Genomic DNA, 15,362 nt, shown 5'->3' with positions numbered 1-15,362 from the left:
CACAATTTAAAAAATTCAAAACATGTCATTTGCATTGATTGTAGTCAAAGGAACCAAAACCCTTCATGTCTCCTCCTGAAGTATAACTTTGAAGGACATTTTAAAGGTGTAACCTTTGAGAATCTGTGGGAATAAAGCATTATTTCCTGTAAACAAAAAACAGTTTACATACTTTAAACATAAACACAATAAAAATAGGTTTTTACTACATAATTCAGAAATCAATAAACAATTTCTCTTTCTATCTTTTTTGAAGACACCTGGTTGAAGTGAAACCTGCACCAAAACCTGGGTTCTCCAGGAATTCCCACAAATTTCTGATGACTTAAGGAAACCTCATCCGCGTTCACTGACAGAGCCCCATTGTCAGTGTCTCAGCAGGCCAGCCTCTCTGACTCCCCACTAGCACTCTGTTGTTTCAGCAAGACCAACACTGGATCCTCTCTGTTTACCCCCCTGTCACTCCTCCTCTTATACTTCACATAGACAGGACCTTCCCTTTTCCTTCCCATCTCTCTCTCTCTCTCTCTCTCTCTCTCTCTCTCTCTCTCATCTTCTGCCTTCTCATCTTCATGACTTCAATTTCTGTGTGTGTGTGTGTGTGTGTGTGTGTGTGTGTGTGTGTGTGTGTGTGTGTGTGTGTGTGTGTGTGTGTGGATAAAATATTTATCCAGCTACAGACCTCTATTCATGCTAATTGACCAAACATAATATCCAATTGGGAACTCTCCTGCAATGTCAGCTTGGTCTGCTATCAGCTGTAAGATAAGCTACCAAATATCAATGCACTTGTAACTAACAGATAGTTATTACAAACACAGAAGCAAATGATCTCATTTGGTTTGAAGTAGTTTACAAATAATTAGATTTATTTTGCATTTAATGAAGTTAAATAGATGGCTGATATAAACTTGAATGCTATTTCCATTATGTCTGTAACTATTGCCTATTATTGCCTATCCCATTACCGTACAGTGATGAAAAAGATCTAAAACTGGCTTCTAGTAGTAATTAAAACCGAAGTAATCATTCTAGGAATTATCTGATTACAAAAAAAAACAAAAAACTGTCAAAACTGTCCAGGAACACATGGAAATGTAATATGGAAATGTCATTTTGAATTGACCAACAGCTGAGAGAACATACCAGTTTATTCTGGTACATAACTGCGCCACATAACTTCAATTGGGAACAGCCGTCATAATACCTATTCTTAGTGACCACAAACATTTAGGAACACAAAATTGGCTTTTGAGTTTTCATTATCAAAATGGTTATAATCAATATAATAATATAAGGTGACACTTTGTTAAAGATTTAGGTTTTTTTCTCTCGCTATTTGCTGCATACACGGACACTTTGCCCAGTCTAAACAAGTTGTGAAAAGTTTTGACATTTTGGATGTACTGGCACTTAGTTTTAAGAATTTATTGGCTAGTATGTGGGTAGTTCTTCCTGGTGTCAGGCTGAGAGTGTATTAATTTACTTATAAATAATAATAGTTTATAAGTAGTTGTAAATTAGAAATACATTTTAAACCCCACTGTACAGCGATTAGTTAAGTGATTTTAACTCCTAAATTCGACTGGTGCTACTTCGCAGTTTAGCAGGTACCTGTGTCAAAACAGAACGAAGCACAACAGTTCGCTCTCAGTGTAAATCTTCTATTTAAAGAACCAGTTTTCATCAGTGTGATAATTTGTACTTGCAGGTTGAATTCGAATTATATAACGCTACTGTTCGTATGTATATAACAGAATAGGCGCTAGCCGTCAGTATCTTGCCATTTCCCTACACGACATTGTTGATGTGCCCTTTAAACTCTCAGGTATGTAAAAACATCGCATTATAGAGTTCAGAGGTTAACAAATACTTTCTGAAGCGTGACTAGTTACTCTTGTGCTCAAGGTGATTCTGCGTACATTTGTCTATTTGTGTGTGTGTCCGGGGGGGGAGGGGGGGGGGGCGTGGGGGCGTGAATGACTGATTAAGAAGGACTGAAGGTGAGAGGGTCTGAGAAACGGTGACTGCGTGCAAGGTGACGACAGCCCTCATTGGACGGCCTTATTCCACATCTGCGCATCATTTCAGCGAGTTTCAGCGCATTTTTTCTAGTAGTGTGATTCATATTTTCAAAAAAAAAAAAAATGGTTGTGCCTTTTTTGAAGTCGATTTGGGAATTGAAAAATGGACTCGTTCTCTTCTTCACTCCGTTTCTTCTACTTCCCTTACCTCTGGTTATTGGAACAACGGTATGGAACACATTTACTCAGTTATTTCCACATAGATGTAGAGTCACAGAAAGAGCATACACCGTTAACCGCACATTGTAGGCTACAGTACTGTGGGCTGATACTAGTCATCACCGATCACTGACTGCAACAAAACTGTTCGGTAGTTTTATACATTATACATTTGAAGGGAATATGATTAACATTATAATTAGACTCGATTATAAGTCAATTAAGTTATATTTGTTTTTACATGTGGACATAGATCTATCTATCTATCTATCTATCTATCTATCTATCTATCTATCTATCTATCTATCTATCTATCTATCTATCTATCTATCTATCTATCTATCTCTTCTCTCTCTCTCTCTCTCTCTCTCTCTCTCTCTCTCTTTCACACACACACACACACACACACACAAGAACAAACATCTGTTAAAGAAGTGGACTCTATGTCAATACTTTATTTTTCAGATTTAAAAATAAGCAGTTACTTAATTTAAAAAGTTTGGTTTAAGTTTTTTGTTTTTTTTTTCCATTAAGTGGCTGAATAACTGGTGGAATCTTTCTACCTCCTCATCCATTACTATATTTATATTTATCTTTACCACATTAGCTTTTTTTCCCCATGTATTTTTATGTTTGCATGTTTGTTTTTATAATAAACATGATAATGGAGATATTTTTAAAACATGTACTAATTAACATTCTTTTTTATATTTTTATTATTTTTATGAAAGGAGGGATGTGTTGGAGACAGATCCTTGTTTTTAATCTAAAAGCAGTAAGTGGCAGAGTGGCAGCTGTGATGCTGAGAAAGAGAAGCTGCTATGAAAAACAATCAATGAAAAAAAATGGTTGAGTTTTGATGTAAATACTGGGAAATGTTAAGGGGGAGTTATTCAAATAGGTCTTCAAAGTGTTTGTATTAGTATATAGCTACATCAGCAGCAGGATTACCATTAGACTGTTATATCTCAGAATTGACAAATCCACTTTACAACCAGCATCAGGATTTGTAAATCAGCCCTGAACTTGTAACTATAACAAGGCTACAAAGGGACGATACCAAAACATATCAAGTTAATGTTTGTTTATCAATACTGTCATTGAAGAGAGAGCTGTTGTGATTTGTGTATCTATCTGCTCATCTCTGTGGTCTCTGGATTGTGTGCAGGAAGCCAGCTGTGCATATGTCATCGGGCTCATGGCAGTGTACTGGTGTACCGAGGCGCTACCTTTGGCTGTCACTGCTCTCTTGCCTGCTGTGCTTTTCCCTCTGTTTAGGGTCATGACATCCAAAGATGTAAGTTCTGCTTCATTAAAACATATTAGCACTTTGCATTTTATCTTAGACTGAGCACCTATCCAATAGAACTTTATAAACAAATGATATGAAACCCTGCAAAAGCTTTGTTATACACATCAGTAAATGTATATTATGTCTATCATTAATCATGTGTATAAATGTTATAATTTCAATTATAATATTGTGTGTGTGTGTGTTGGTGTGTATGTGTGTGTGTGTGTGTGTGTGTGTTGTGTGTGTGTGTGTGTGTGTGTGTGTGTGTGTGTGTGTGTGTGTGTTGGTGTGTGTGTGCACACATGTGCTAGGTGTGTATGCAGTATCTGAAGGACACAAATATGTTGTTTTTGGGTGGTCTTATGGTAGCTGTGGCTGTGGAGCACTGGAACCTCCACAAGCGCATTGCTCTGCGGGTGCTGCTCATCGTTGGTGTCCGCCCAGCTCTGTGAGTGCCCAGCTCTGACAGTATGGCCCGTGCACCTACAACAAACAAGAGTGCTTTCAGCAGCACATCTGAAAGTCAGCATGCTTAACCAACACTTTGTTTGCATTCACTTGCCATCCATGTGATTATAATTGCTTGCCTGATAGTGTTTATAGTTGACTTATAAGATAATTATGAAGTTTATTGTCCTTGCAAATTCTACACAGGCTGATGCTAGGTTTCATGGGTGTGACGGCCTTCCTGTCCATGTGGATCAGTAACACCGCCACCACAGCCATGATGGTGCCCATTGTGCAAGCAGTGCTGGTGCAGCTCAGCAACACAGCGCGAGAGGAGGAGGTCCAAACTGTTACCCATATAAACTGTGAGGAGAAAGGGCCTGAGAAGGAGGCCAACAGCACGGGTGAGGGGAGCAAGGCTGGCCTTCATAATCTGCAACAATCTACAATAATATTCAATTCAATTATGATTCCAGCAGCAAGCACATCATTCCATGCATCACTCTTTCTGTTTGTATCTTGTTGGTTCCTTGTTTGCATATGAACATTTGGTAATGTATGGTCATGCTGTGTCTGTGCACAATAGTAGGTAATGGCCTCAGCTTCCCCCTGGAGATGGACTCTACAGAAAAGCATCGGGAAGACGAGGAGAGGCTAAGGATGTGTAAGGGTATGACACTGTGCGTGTGCTACGCTGCTAGTATTGGCGGCACAGCCACCCTCACTGGTACAGGGCCCAACCTCGTACTCACAGGCCAAATGAGTCAGTAGGTTCCCCAGGCGTCTTTGTTCCATTTACAAACACAGCAACAGAAATCCCAAATGAATGTGAATGCAAATGCAAATGTCATGGCTAGATTTGATATTTGTATGAAGGTTTGAACTTTTTCCACAGGCTCTTCCCGGAGAACCCAGACGTCATAAATTTTGCTTCTTGGTTTGGGTTTGCCTTCCCCAACATGATCATCATGCTCATAGCAGCTTGGATCTGGTTGCAGTTGATTTTCCTGGGAATCAAGTAAGTGTCAATGCCTGCTCATTATTATCAGGAAGGGGGCTGCTGCCTCTTGTGGTGGCTACAGGCTGTAGTAACTTATACTTAACAGTCACTATAAACTTCAAAAAAATTAACTAAAAAAATGTAAAATGTGAATTGTGTGTAGAATTGGTTTAAACAAAGGTGTAGAGATGTGTGGAAAATAGATATTTAATTATTTAAATTATTTGTTGAGAACCATGAAGCTATGTCCACACATACCAGCAAAATTCCCCACTTGCCCTCCTGGTGGTCTTTTTCCTTCAAGTTTGGGTAGAGGAGCTGTATAGTATCATACCTGTTCCCAGGACTGCACTCTTCTGGACAGAGATCTCAGATGTTGTTCCTGAGATCTGGGTCACAGCCCCTAGTGCTCCGATTACAATGGGACCCATTGTTGCCTTCACAATCCACAACTTTTCAAGATCTCCTTTCAGCCATTGGTATTTCTCAAGATTTTCGTGTTCCTGATGTTGCTATCACATGCTTCATCAGTCACTGTGGCCTTTTTCTGCTGTATGTCTGTCACTACTATGTCTGGTTGGGTAGCCATAATCATTTTGTCTGTCTGTCTGTATCTGGAAGTCTCCCAGGATCTTAGCTTGGCCATTCTCCACAACCTTCAGGGTTGTATCCCGCTTTGACCTTGGAACTTCCAACCTGTACTCGGCAAAGATGTATCTGTATACTAATGCCTGCCACTTGGTTATGGCATTCCATGGAATGCTAGATTTGGGAGAAAACCCTCTGTGCACTGTACTTCTTGTCTTGATGTCAGTGGCTTCAATCTCCTCTTTTGGCCATCTTATTAGTGCTGATGATTGGTAGAACACAGGTTTTGATATCCTGGATCTTGTTCTTCCCATTCAACTTTGTATGTATTTGGCTGTAGCTGCTTTTTTGTGGCCTCTTCATGATTCCTATTTGTCTGTGGGATTCCAAGTTACTTGTAGCTACCTTCAAATCTGTTCTGGAAGTATGATCCCCTCAGTTCTAGCTACCTTCCCTCTCCTTGTAACCATACTACTACACTTATTCATGTCGTTGCTGTATATCCTGGTGAGATGGATAACTGAGTCAATCTCTCATTCACTACTGGCATACTGCTTGATGTCATCCATGTAGATGAGGTGGTTAATGGATGCGCCATTCCGTAGCTGGTATCCATAGTCACTATTAGTGATGATTTCTCTGAGGGGGTTTACGCCTCTGCAGAACAATTTTCAGTTGGCAGCTATAGCGGAGAGTTTCAGTGGATGTTGTGGTTGCCACACACCCATGGCCAACTATGCAGAGAAGCCTTCACATATTTTTTAAAAGCTGTTTTACATTTAATAAATAAGTTATACACAATATCTGCTCATTTCTACTTTTGTTCGCTAAAAGCACAAACAGCTGTGAAAGTGCTGCTTCCAAAGATTCCACTGCTTAGGCTATATGTTTCTATGGTATCATGCAGCACAATTTCAGGAGTCAATCAGTAAATGTCTGACACATTAAACATGTCCAACTAATTATTGTTATTGCATTAAACACATTTATTTAATTATGAACAACATAATTAAATAAACACATTAACATTCATTTAAATATCATGCAGTAAAAATCGTTGTTACTTTGTAAAAAGCAACAACAATTTTTACTGCATGACTCGACCGACAAATACAAAATAGGCTGGCTGCAAGGCATCAGATAAAAATAAACAACAGGAAGAACAAGGTAGTAAGAAGGCTCGTGCAGGATCCAGTACCGAAGGCAGCTTGGTCATGACTGGCAGGCAATGTGCAGAGCCTACAGGAAACACCTGTGGGCTTATATAGGGGAAAACAAAATAGGGAGAAATGAGGAACAGGTATGTGCTATCTAATACGCAGGAGATTGGGACTGGGGCAGGAGCAGAGTGTGTGTGTGTGTAAGTGAATGAGTGTCCCTCCTGCTGGATGACCAGCCTACCGTGAAAATTTGGTTAGTGTACGCACTTTGACTTGCTGCTGTGTATGAAAAGTGCTATACAAATAAACTTGCCTTGTCTTGACTAGGGTTTATGCATTTTTTGTAGCATGTACCTAGGCTTTCTTGCTTACCCCCATATATTGAAAATACAATTCCCTTAAAACATCTTATCACGTGCCTACTTCTCACTGTAATAAAACTCACAAATAAAATTTCATATTGCAAGTTTAAATTGATTGCAACTTGGACTTTACCTGTACTTGATATTGTTCTGAGGGACAGCTCAAAAGCCCTCTACCTCTTGATTCTCTCTGGTGCTCTCTGTTTTTTTCTCTCTCCCTCTGCCTCATTTCCTCTCATTCTATTTCTCTCCAGCTTCAGAAAAACATGGGGTTGTGGCACAGTAAAGACAGAGAAAGAGATTGCTGCTTATAATGTGATCCGTGAGGAGCATCGGCGCCTCGGCCCTATGTCCTATGGGGAGATGAATGTGCTAATGCTCTTCATATTGCTGGTGGTGCTGTGGTTCACACGAGACCCAGGGTTTGTGGATGGCTGGGCAACACACTTCTTCAATGCTGAGAAAGAGTATGAACCCACATTGAACATTCCTCACACAACAACATTTGGTTTATTACCAGAAGAAAAATCTAAATGCACAGAGCATGGATTTCCTTGGACCAAGATTCATAACTGGTGTGACAGCAGGAAATCCAATAGAACACTGCATTGTGTAATTGCTATTTTGTAACTCATTCTTATCTTCTCTTTTATTGACCAGAATACAAAGTAAGAGTTATCATGTATGGTTCATAGGTGAATGATTTATAGGATGTTTGCCACCGATAGTTAATGTCAACAATGAAGCAATGGTCACTGAAATATCAGCTATCGTTTGATATGCTATATCATGTAACAAGATCTGAACAATAAGAAAATTAATAATTAAGAAGCTTAGCAACCTGCAAAAAACTCAAACAAGGAAAAAGAACAGGGTCGCCTGAGATGAAAAATAATATGTCCTTTAGGGAAATGAGTTGGTGAAATGAATGAGGGAAAAACAGAATCGCAAACACATCGATCTTTAGCTCAGTGCCCTTTACGTATCTGCAAGTGTGGCATAGATACTTTATCTAGGCCAAATGTCATAGTTTCCTCTTAGAGACTCCATTCACAAAACCTATCATCAGCCAACTGGCTGTGTACATAGCGCTGCAGGGATGAACAAACCAGCTCATGCGGTCATACATGCCATCCTTAAGTCCAATAATTAAAATATTATTCCACAATATAATAAAATGCAGTTTATTTTGACTGAGGTGTTTTTCTCAGTAGATACATTTTTATTAATTTAGCTATCCATATTTAGTGAGGTAGCTAAAATTAATGCACATACATTTTAAAAAATGCATTAAGATGTGGACACAGTAAACAAAATAGTCCATAACTAAGAAAATGTTGTATTTATTGTCACATTTGACCTCTATCCTCACCCTAAACCCTGACCTTTGATTCTAATCTGGACAGGTATGTGACAGATGCTACTGTGGCAGTGTTTGTAGCAGCTTTGCTCTTTGTTCTTCCATCTAAACCCCCCTGCCTGTGCTCATGGAGGTCACAGAGCTCCGATGTAGGTGAGTCAGAGGTGACCTGCAGGCCTGTTTGCATCAGCTCCGTGAAGTCCATTGTGACTCAGTCTGTTTTACCGACATGGTTTATGCAAAGGTTGAGGATGCTCTGTGTCAGAAGCTAGTTCTAGTCCTTGGTGTTGCCTCAGCGCACTGCAAATTTCTATTATGTTGCATCTTCTGACACATTTGAGCTAGGTAATCCGCAGCAAGAACAGGAAATGAAACATGCAGAAACTCCATCCCTGGGCAGTCCATGGCCACTTGGATCAGGCATGTTGGGAAGTCAGGCCAGAAAATCAGATATAGTCCTTGAGGAGTTCATTGAGAACCGCCGCACTGTGCCTTGAGCACTGAGCAAAATGTTCACTTGAAGACTGAATACATTTTGTTCCAGTTCCACAGTCAGAAACTGAACCCAGATCATCTTTGCTGACGTGGCAGGTGGTTCAAAAGAAGATGCCATGGAGCATTGTACTGCTGCTCGGGGGAGGCTTCGCTCTGGCTAAGGGCAGTGAGGTAACAAACATACACAGAACTTTCATTTTGTGAATGAGAGTTTGAAGGGAGGGATATCCTAAATTAATGTCTTATTGCATTTTTATGGAACTCAATAAATCCCACATCTCCTTAACATTAGAACTCTTTGTTCGCATGTCTCAACACCTAAAGGACTCAGGTTTATCTGCATGGCTTGGCTATCAGATGTCTCCTCTGGAAAGAATCCCTCCATGGGCTATTGCCATTATCGTGTGCCTAATGGTAGCCACCTTTACGGAGTGCACCAGCAATGTGGCGACAGCCACCCTGTTTCTGCCTATACTTGCATCAATGGTACAGAATCATTTCCTTTTACTCATCCATGCATTCAGCCATCTTTTGCAGTTAAAGCAATACATTTTATGTATATCTATGGCATGTGCAGGCTTAGACACAAAATTAGGATCCATGTGCTGGAGAAACATTACTGAAGACGATATGGCAGAGCCAGCGGCAAAACCATACAGAAACCATACAGGCAAGGGTCAAAAAACCAAGAGTCAGATATGAACAGTACAAAAAGCAGCAAGGCAAAAATCCACAAAAACAGAAGGCAGGCAAAAACTCCAAATCCAGATAATCAGTAACAACAAATGGCTTGGTATGCAGACCAATGCTGGCAATACTTCACAAGTTCTGGGAGTTACTGGAAGCATTATGTGGTGTGTTAATGAGACCGATAGGGCGCAAGTGAGTGTGATGAATAACCATGGAGACCGCTAGTATTCCAAGGATGAGGACCTCTGGTGGCCAGAAGCATGCATGCTAGACTCTTCCCTGACAGTAATTTTGTGTGATGTGGTCAAAATGTTGTTTGTAATAATCTTGCTACAAAGTGATTTGAACATAACAAAAACAAACTTTACATTTCCTAGTTGAAATAATTTAAATGCAGAGAAGAATAACAAAATATTGTGACACTTATACTGCACTAAACAGTAACATCTGAAATAACTGGACAGTGCACTCAAAAATTTGAAACTACAAAACAAGTGTTTGCATGAATTTGCTCTACTTCCATACTGGAAAAGAATACAATTTGTATCAGTTTGTCTGATATAGATACTTTGAACTCGCACACACACACACACACACACACACACACACACACACACACACACACACACACACACACACACACACACACACACACACACACACACACACACACACACACACACACACACACACACACACACACACACACACACACTCAGACAAGCAGACAGACATATACAAAATAGCTATATATCCTTAAAGTACTTCAGAGCTATGCTGGTGACTCATGAAAGAACCCTCTTAAGTTGTTCTTGCCCTTATCTCTGTGCTATTGTGAAGCTCTCGGCACACACAGCACTTGCCTAATGGGTGCAGGCCCATGGAGAAGACAGATTCTGAATGGGTAGATTTGTATGGAGGCAGAGCTATGAAAATGCCATTGGCAGTGAGAGAAAGAGAGAGCAAGAGAGAAGGTGATTGAGGCTAATGGAACGTCTATCCCCTTGCCAGCAAACGGACTCAAATCTGGCACTAGGGTGTATAATCCTCCTGCTGTGCTTCAGATAGCTGTGGAAAGTGAGCCAGCTCTCTCGTTCAGCAAGCCCTCATCTCTTATGCTTAACCCTGCCCGGTTTTGCCTGGGTGCTTGTGTTTCACTATGCCAACCTGTGATGCATGTCTGCCAATAGGTACTGACCTGCTGGATTTCAGTGGTTCAGTCAGGAATACCTTTAAACTCTCCTGCTTTGTGCTCTTTAAAAAAAAACAACAATATATTAATTCTGTTTAATTAACCATACACTTTTTCTATGCTAAGAGACTCAGGCCTTCTGTGATGATAACAAATGGTCAGCTACCTATTAGCTAATAGACTGATTGATACACCAAAGGAATGAAGATGCTCCTGTAGCTCACCTGGTAGAGCAGGTAGAGTATGGTACTAATACCTCTATGTATATGGGTTTGTTGATCTGGAAAAGAGCATCTGCCATAAATGTGAGTTAAAATAGGGATGTTGATTTGTCATGGCAATTCCACATGACATGGTTAATTTTCAGTTAAAAAGCAACTGAAATTCCATTTTTAGTAGCATTCCAAGATGAAGTCCTTTTCTGTGTATTCATTGTTTAGTTAGTGGTACATTTCAGCACTGTAACCTGTTTACTATTACAGTAGCATCTGAGTTAAAATGATAATAATTAGATATTGACTGCACATAAAATTAATAGTATACTCTATTAAAACTTGGCAATGCTATGAGTGACCATTAAATTATCTGTTACTATCAGCTCTTTCACAAATTGGTATCATTTGTTAGTCTCAGTCCATAGGTGTGAACCCGCTCTATGTGATGATTCCCTGTACCCTAAGTGCTTCCTTTGCCTTCATGCTTCCTGTGGCAACCCCTCCAAATGCCATAATTTTCTCTTACGGCTATGTGAAAGTGTCAGACATGGTGAGTGTACTTAATTTAATGAGGAATTTTCCCATACCATTACCATATCTTATGATAATAAATACATTATAAGCCTTCAGGGGAGTCTTACTAAAGCAGCTCACATTTAGAAATGTAATCTCTGATTACCTTTTCATTCTCAGGCCAAGACTGGCTTTGTCATGAATATCATCAGTATCTTGTGCATCACCTTGGCAATCAACAGCTGGGGAAGAGTTATGTTCAGCTTAGACTCCTTCCCCAGTTGGGCTAACTCCACTGGAGTCTGAGTAAATGGACTCCAGCCTGCCAGCAGAACCAATCACATACATCAACACCAGTCTTCTCGCTTTAAGCTAAGAAGCTGAGCCTAACACTTACATCATTCCAATGGTGGGTTTTGTCTAGAGGTGCCAGCATTACCTAAGCAGCTGTACACTGTGACAGTGTGTTACGTGCAGTTTATCAGTATCACTGCAACATGCAAAGTAGGGTGCAGTAGCTACCATATGATATGGTAGTGACAGTAGTAATTTTAGGTTTCATTTGTGTGAAGGATATTGTTATATTCATGGGAGCCTATAAAGGCTAGAATCATATTTGTATAAGATTTAAAAGGTTTTTTCTATTTGTCTGTACACAAGGATTTCAAAATTGCTGTGAAGTACACAAGGTAACAATTTACCCAGAAACATTTTGTATTTCACTGCAATTTTGAGTACATATATAATTTTTTAAATATATATATATTTTTTTACTTTTTTCATCTAATACAAATGAAGTATGTGTCAGGTGTGTGTGTTTTCCATATCAATTTTAGAGTAATCTGATTTTGTTTTTTTTTAATTTTTATTGTGTGTGTGTCACTGCATTCTTGTGCAAGGATCTATGAAGACCTCTAGGGCCCATGCATGTAACAATACATTAACTACATTATCAGAACATCATCTAATGTACATTTTGTTTAATAAAAATGATCATGGGTTTTATATGTTATAAGCCCCCCAACCCACTTACAAACTAACACACACACACACACACACACAAACAAACAATCAATTGGATGGCACAGTATACCTCATTTTGCTCAAGTATGTGCATATTTGTGTAATTTATACCATATTTAAAAGCTGGTATATCAGAGGTGGCACTGCAAGGGAGAAAAAACAGCTTTAGGCTGTTGTGCTATAATCAAATCTCAAATTTTAACTTGTAGATTGCAGAGAAGTAGACGCAGGACATTTAGTCACTTTGTGGTACTGCATACACAGATAAACTGTCGTAAAAAAGCACTTCGTTATTATGCACGTCACTGAGAACAGTTTGATGACAAATATGGCCTAAACAACGGGAAGCCTTCAGGTTTCAAAGAAGAAAATGCTACTATAATACATTCAACATATATTCACTATTATTTTTGCACGTTTATATGGTTTGTTAAATCTAGCTTGCCTGCATTCGGTCTTGCGTAATGGCTGGCGTCATGGAAACAGGTTTGTAACAACAAACAAAAGCTTTTCCGTGAGTAGCTAACTAGCTTAGCTAGCTAGTTAACTAACAGCTACCTTAACCGAGCTCACTGGTTCTTATTAACTGCACGTTGAACTATGACCCATGTGATAGTCTGAAACACATAAAGCTAGCTAGCTGTATTGGCTAACTAGCTAATAAAGTTTAAAAAATCGACATTCACTAAAGTCAGTTTTACTCGTACAGAGGAGCAAGCGAGGAACCGGTTCCAGTCGGAGTTGGAGTTTGTTCAGTGCTTGGCCAACCCAAACTACCTTAACTGTAAGTAGAAATTCTTGATAGTTAGCTAGCTACTGCAGTAATGTTAGTCAGTAGTTAGCGTTCGCTTACGTTCATACTGATGCCGCAGGTTATAATAAGCTAAAACCTAACAAATCAGTTTTTGTTGTGCATAATGAGCACCCAGACCACTCCGTTTTCGGTATTTCCAGCGAGTTTTCTCTGGCTGTTCACATGTAGACAAAAAGTAGGCATGGCTAGCTAAGTTAGCTATCTTAAATGGATGTGGTTAAAATAATGCAAAACTCGAATTATCTGTTCGCTAATACATTTTCTAGAAGTGTGTATTGGAATCGTTTATAATAGAAGTTCTTAAATTTAAGAGGGGAATATTCCTACTGGTGCCATATATAACACTGTAGCTAGGCTTAGTTATTGTAAAATATTAAGATGTCGATTTAGGCGTTAATGTTATTGGTTAATATTTGATTGCGTAGATAAGCAACTGACGAAGTAAAAATGTACTAAGTGATATCAGTCTGAATCTTTAATTTCGCTATGCAAATACGTAGGTTTCTTGCAAGAGGCATTTTTTAAAAACAGTTATTTCCCTTTGTAGTTTTAGCTCAAAGAGGGTACCTGAGAGAAAAACCTTTTGTGAATTACCTGAAGTATTTGCTTTATTGGAAAGAACCAGAATATGCCAAATTCCTAAAGTAAGTACTGTGTATTTCAGTTCATTGTTGTTTTAGTTATATGATTCATTTTGATTTTCACTAGGCCTTTTAAAATAAAACCTTTAAACTTCGATCATGTTTTCCATAGAACATGTCATCAACATATGCAAGTTTTAAATTGTCTTTACAGTGTCATTGGGTCAAGTTGCACACAAGAATTTCAAGAGCAACTTGTATTATAGCTGAAAGAAAGAAAATGCTATATCATGCCATACAGTCAACAGATGTTGTTTTCTACATTTCCTGACACTTGGGCATAATCTCATCACATTCAGTTCCATTCCATTTTTACTTTTACTTTTTTTTAATTGTTACATTCTATTTCCAGTTTGAGATTTCCAGTTTTTACAGACATTGCTATAGATGTACTGCAGCATCCAAATTACTGTTGCTGTGGATGTTGCAAAACCCAAGAGAAACGTTTTCTCCCCCCCCCCTCCCAGATATCCACATTGCTTGCACATGTTGGAGCTGTTGCAGTATGAGCACTTCCGGAAAGAGCTGGTGAATGCTCAGTGTGCTAAGTTCATTGATGAGCAGCAGATCCTGCATTGGCAGCACTACTCACGCAAGCGCACGCGCCTTCAGCAAGCTCTTGCTGAGCAACAGCAGCAACAACAGCAACAGGCCCCTCCCCATGGCAACCCCACTTCCAAATGAGGCTTCTACACGTTGGCTAGTGAGGTCTCAGTACTCCATGCCCCAGTCACTTTTTTTATGAGGACATTTGGGTAAATCGTGTAAACTTTCTTATACCTTTTTTTTTGTATATGGTGATGCTGAAAGTAGGTTCAAAAGTTTGTTTGGTATTGACTGTCAAAACTCTCTTATGGTAGACTCACGATGCCCTGTGGGGAAATAACAACGTTTAGAGACAAATTGTGAAAGGAACAAAAAGCATGTTTACTTTTGATTGTTTGAATAGAACATTTTCTCACACTGGTATTTTAATTCTAGTTCCCTAAATGCCAGACAATCCAGTAACCTGACCATATAATTTAAAAACCTAGAGAAATTGTCACATTGATTCTTGTCTGCTCAAATTTCTCCATTTATTTCCAATTGTATTTTGTCATTTAAGTAAATGGTCCCTTGTTATGAAAGAGCTTAAAGATATGTTTTAAGGTTTGCATTATATGGCATTAAGGCATCACTTTAGAGGCAAAGGGGTGTGTGTGCTGTTCATATATTTGTGAGAAAATGCAAATTAAGATTCTATATTAACACAGAACTGTGACTTTGAGGTGTTACCACCTCAGCTTTTCTTACTGTCTTGTACAATAAAGACATTTGTAAATGTG

At 39.2% G+C, this 15,362-nt stretch overlaps 2 protein-coding genes across 5 annotated transcripts; both read left to right on the top strand.

Moving 5' to 3' along the window:
* The first annotated feature begins 1,993 nt into the window (after positions 1 to 1,993).
* slc13a5a (solute carrier family 13 member 5a) lies at positions 1,994 to 12,564 on the top strand. 4 transcript variants are annotated; one of them, XR_014125007.1, is made up of 12 exons: positions 1,994 to 2,252; positions 3,412 to 3,540; positions 3,849 to 3,985; positions 4,192 to 4,388; positions 4,571 to 4,751; positions 4,880 to 5,002; positions 7,349 to 7,561; positions 8,501 to 8,607; positions 8,999 to 9,120; positions 9,274 to 9,435; positions 10,958 to 11,067; positions 11,459 to 11,592. XR_014125007.1 is itself a non-coding variant. In XM_027018409.3 (12 exons), the coding sequence occupies exons 1-12, from the start codon at positions 2,148 to 2,150 to the stop codon at positions 11,863 to 11,865; spliced, it is 1,740 nt and encodes a 579-aa protein (XP_026874210.2). In that variant the 5' UTR covers positions 1,995 to 2,147; the 3' UTR covers positions 11,866 to 12,564. The 4 variants fall into 4 exon arrangements, 3 of the variants coding, with proteins under 3 accessions (XP_081575893.1, XP_026874210.2, XP_026874221.2); XM_027018409.3 differs by lacking the exon at positions 10,958 to 11,067 and adding an exon at positions 11,740 to 12,564 and having other exon boundaries at positions 1,995 to 2,252; positions 11,459 to 11,596; XM_081719767.1 differs by having other exon boundaries at positions 10,958 to 11,493.
* A 135-nt stretch (positions 12,565 to 12,699) lies between these two features.
* Positions 12,700 to 15,362, top strand: med31 (mediator complex subunit 31). The gene is made up of 4 exons (XM_027018104.3): positions 12,700 to 13,068; positions 13,292 to 13,366; positions 13,944 to 14,040; positions 14,505 to 15,362. The coding sequence occupies exons 1-4, from the start codon at positions 13,047 to 13,049 to the stop codon at positions 14,719 to 14,721; spliced, it is 411 nt and encodes a 136-aa protein (XP_026873905.1). The 5' UTR covers positions 12,700 to 13,046; the 3' UTR covers positions 14,722 to 15,362.

This window comes from Electrophorus electricus, chromosome 8 (genome assembly GCF_041902795.1).
Source record: "Electrophorus electricus isolate QZ-2024a chromosome 8, ASM4190279v1, whole genome shotgun sequence".
Taxonomy (NCBI): Eukaryota; Metazoa; Chordata; class Actinopteri; order Gymnotiformes; family Gymnotidae; genus Electrophorus; species Electrophorus electricus.
Note: the sequence above shows the minus strand (reverse complement) of the source record. Positions and strands in the feature narration are given on the sequence as shown.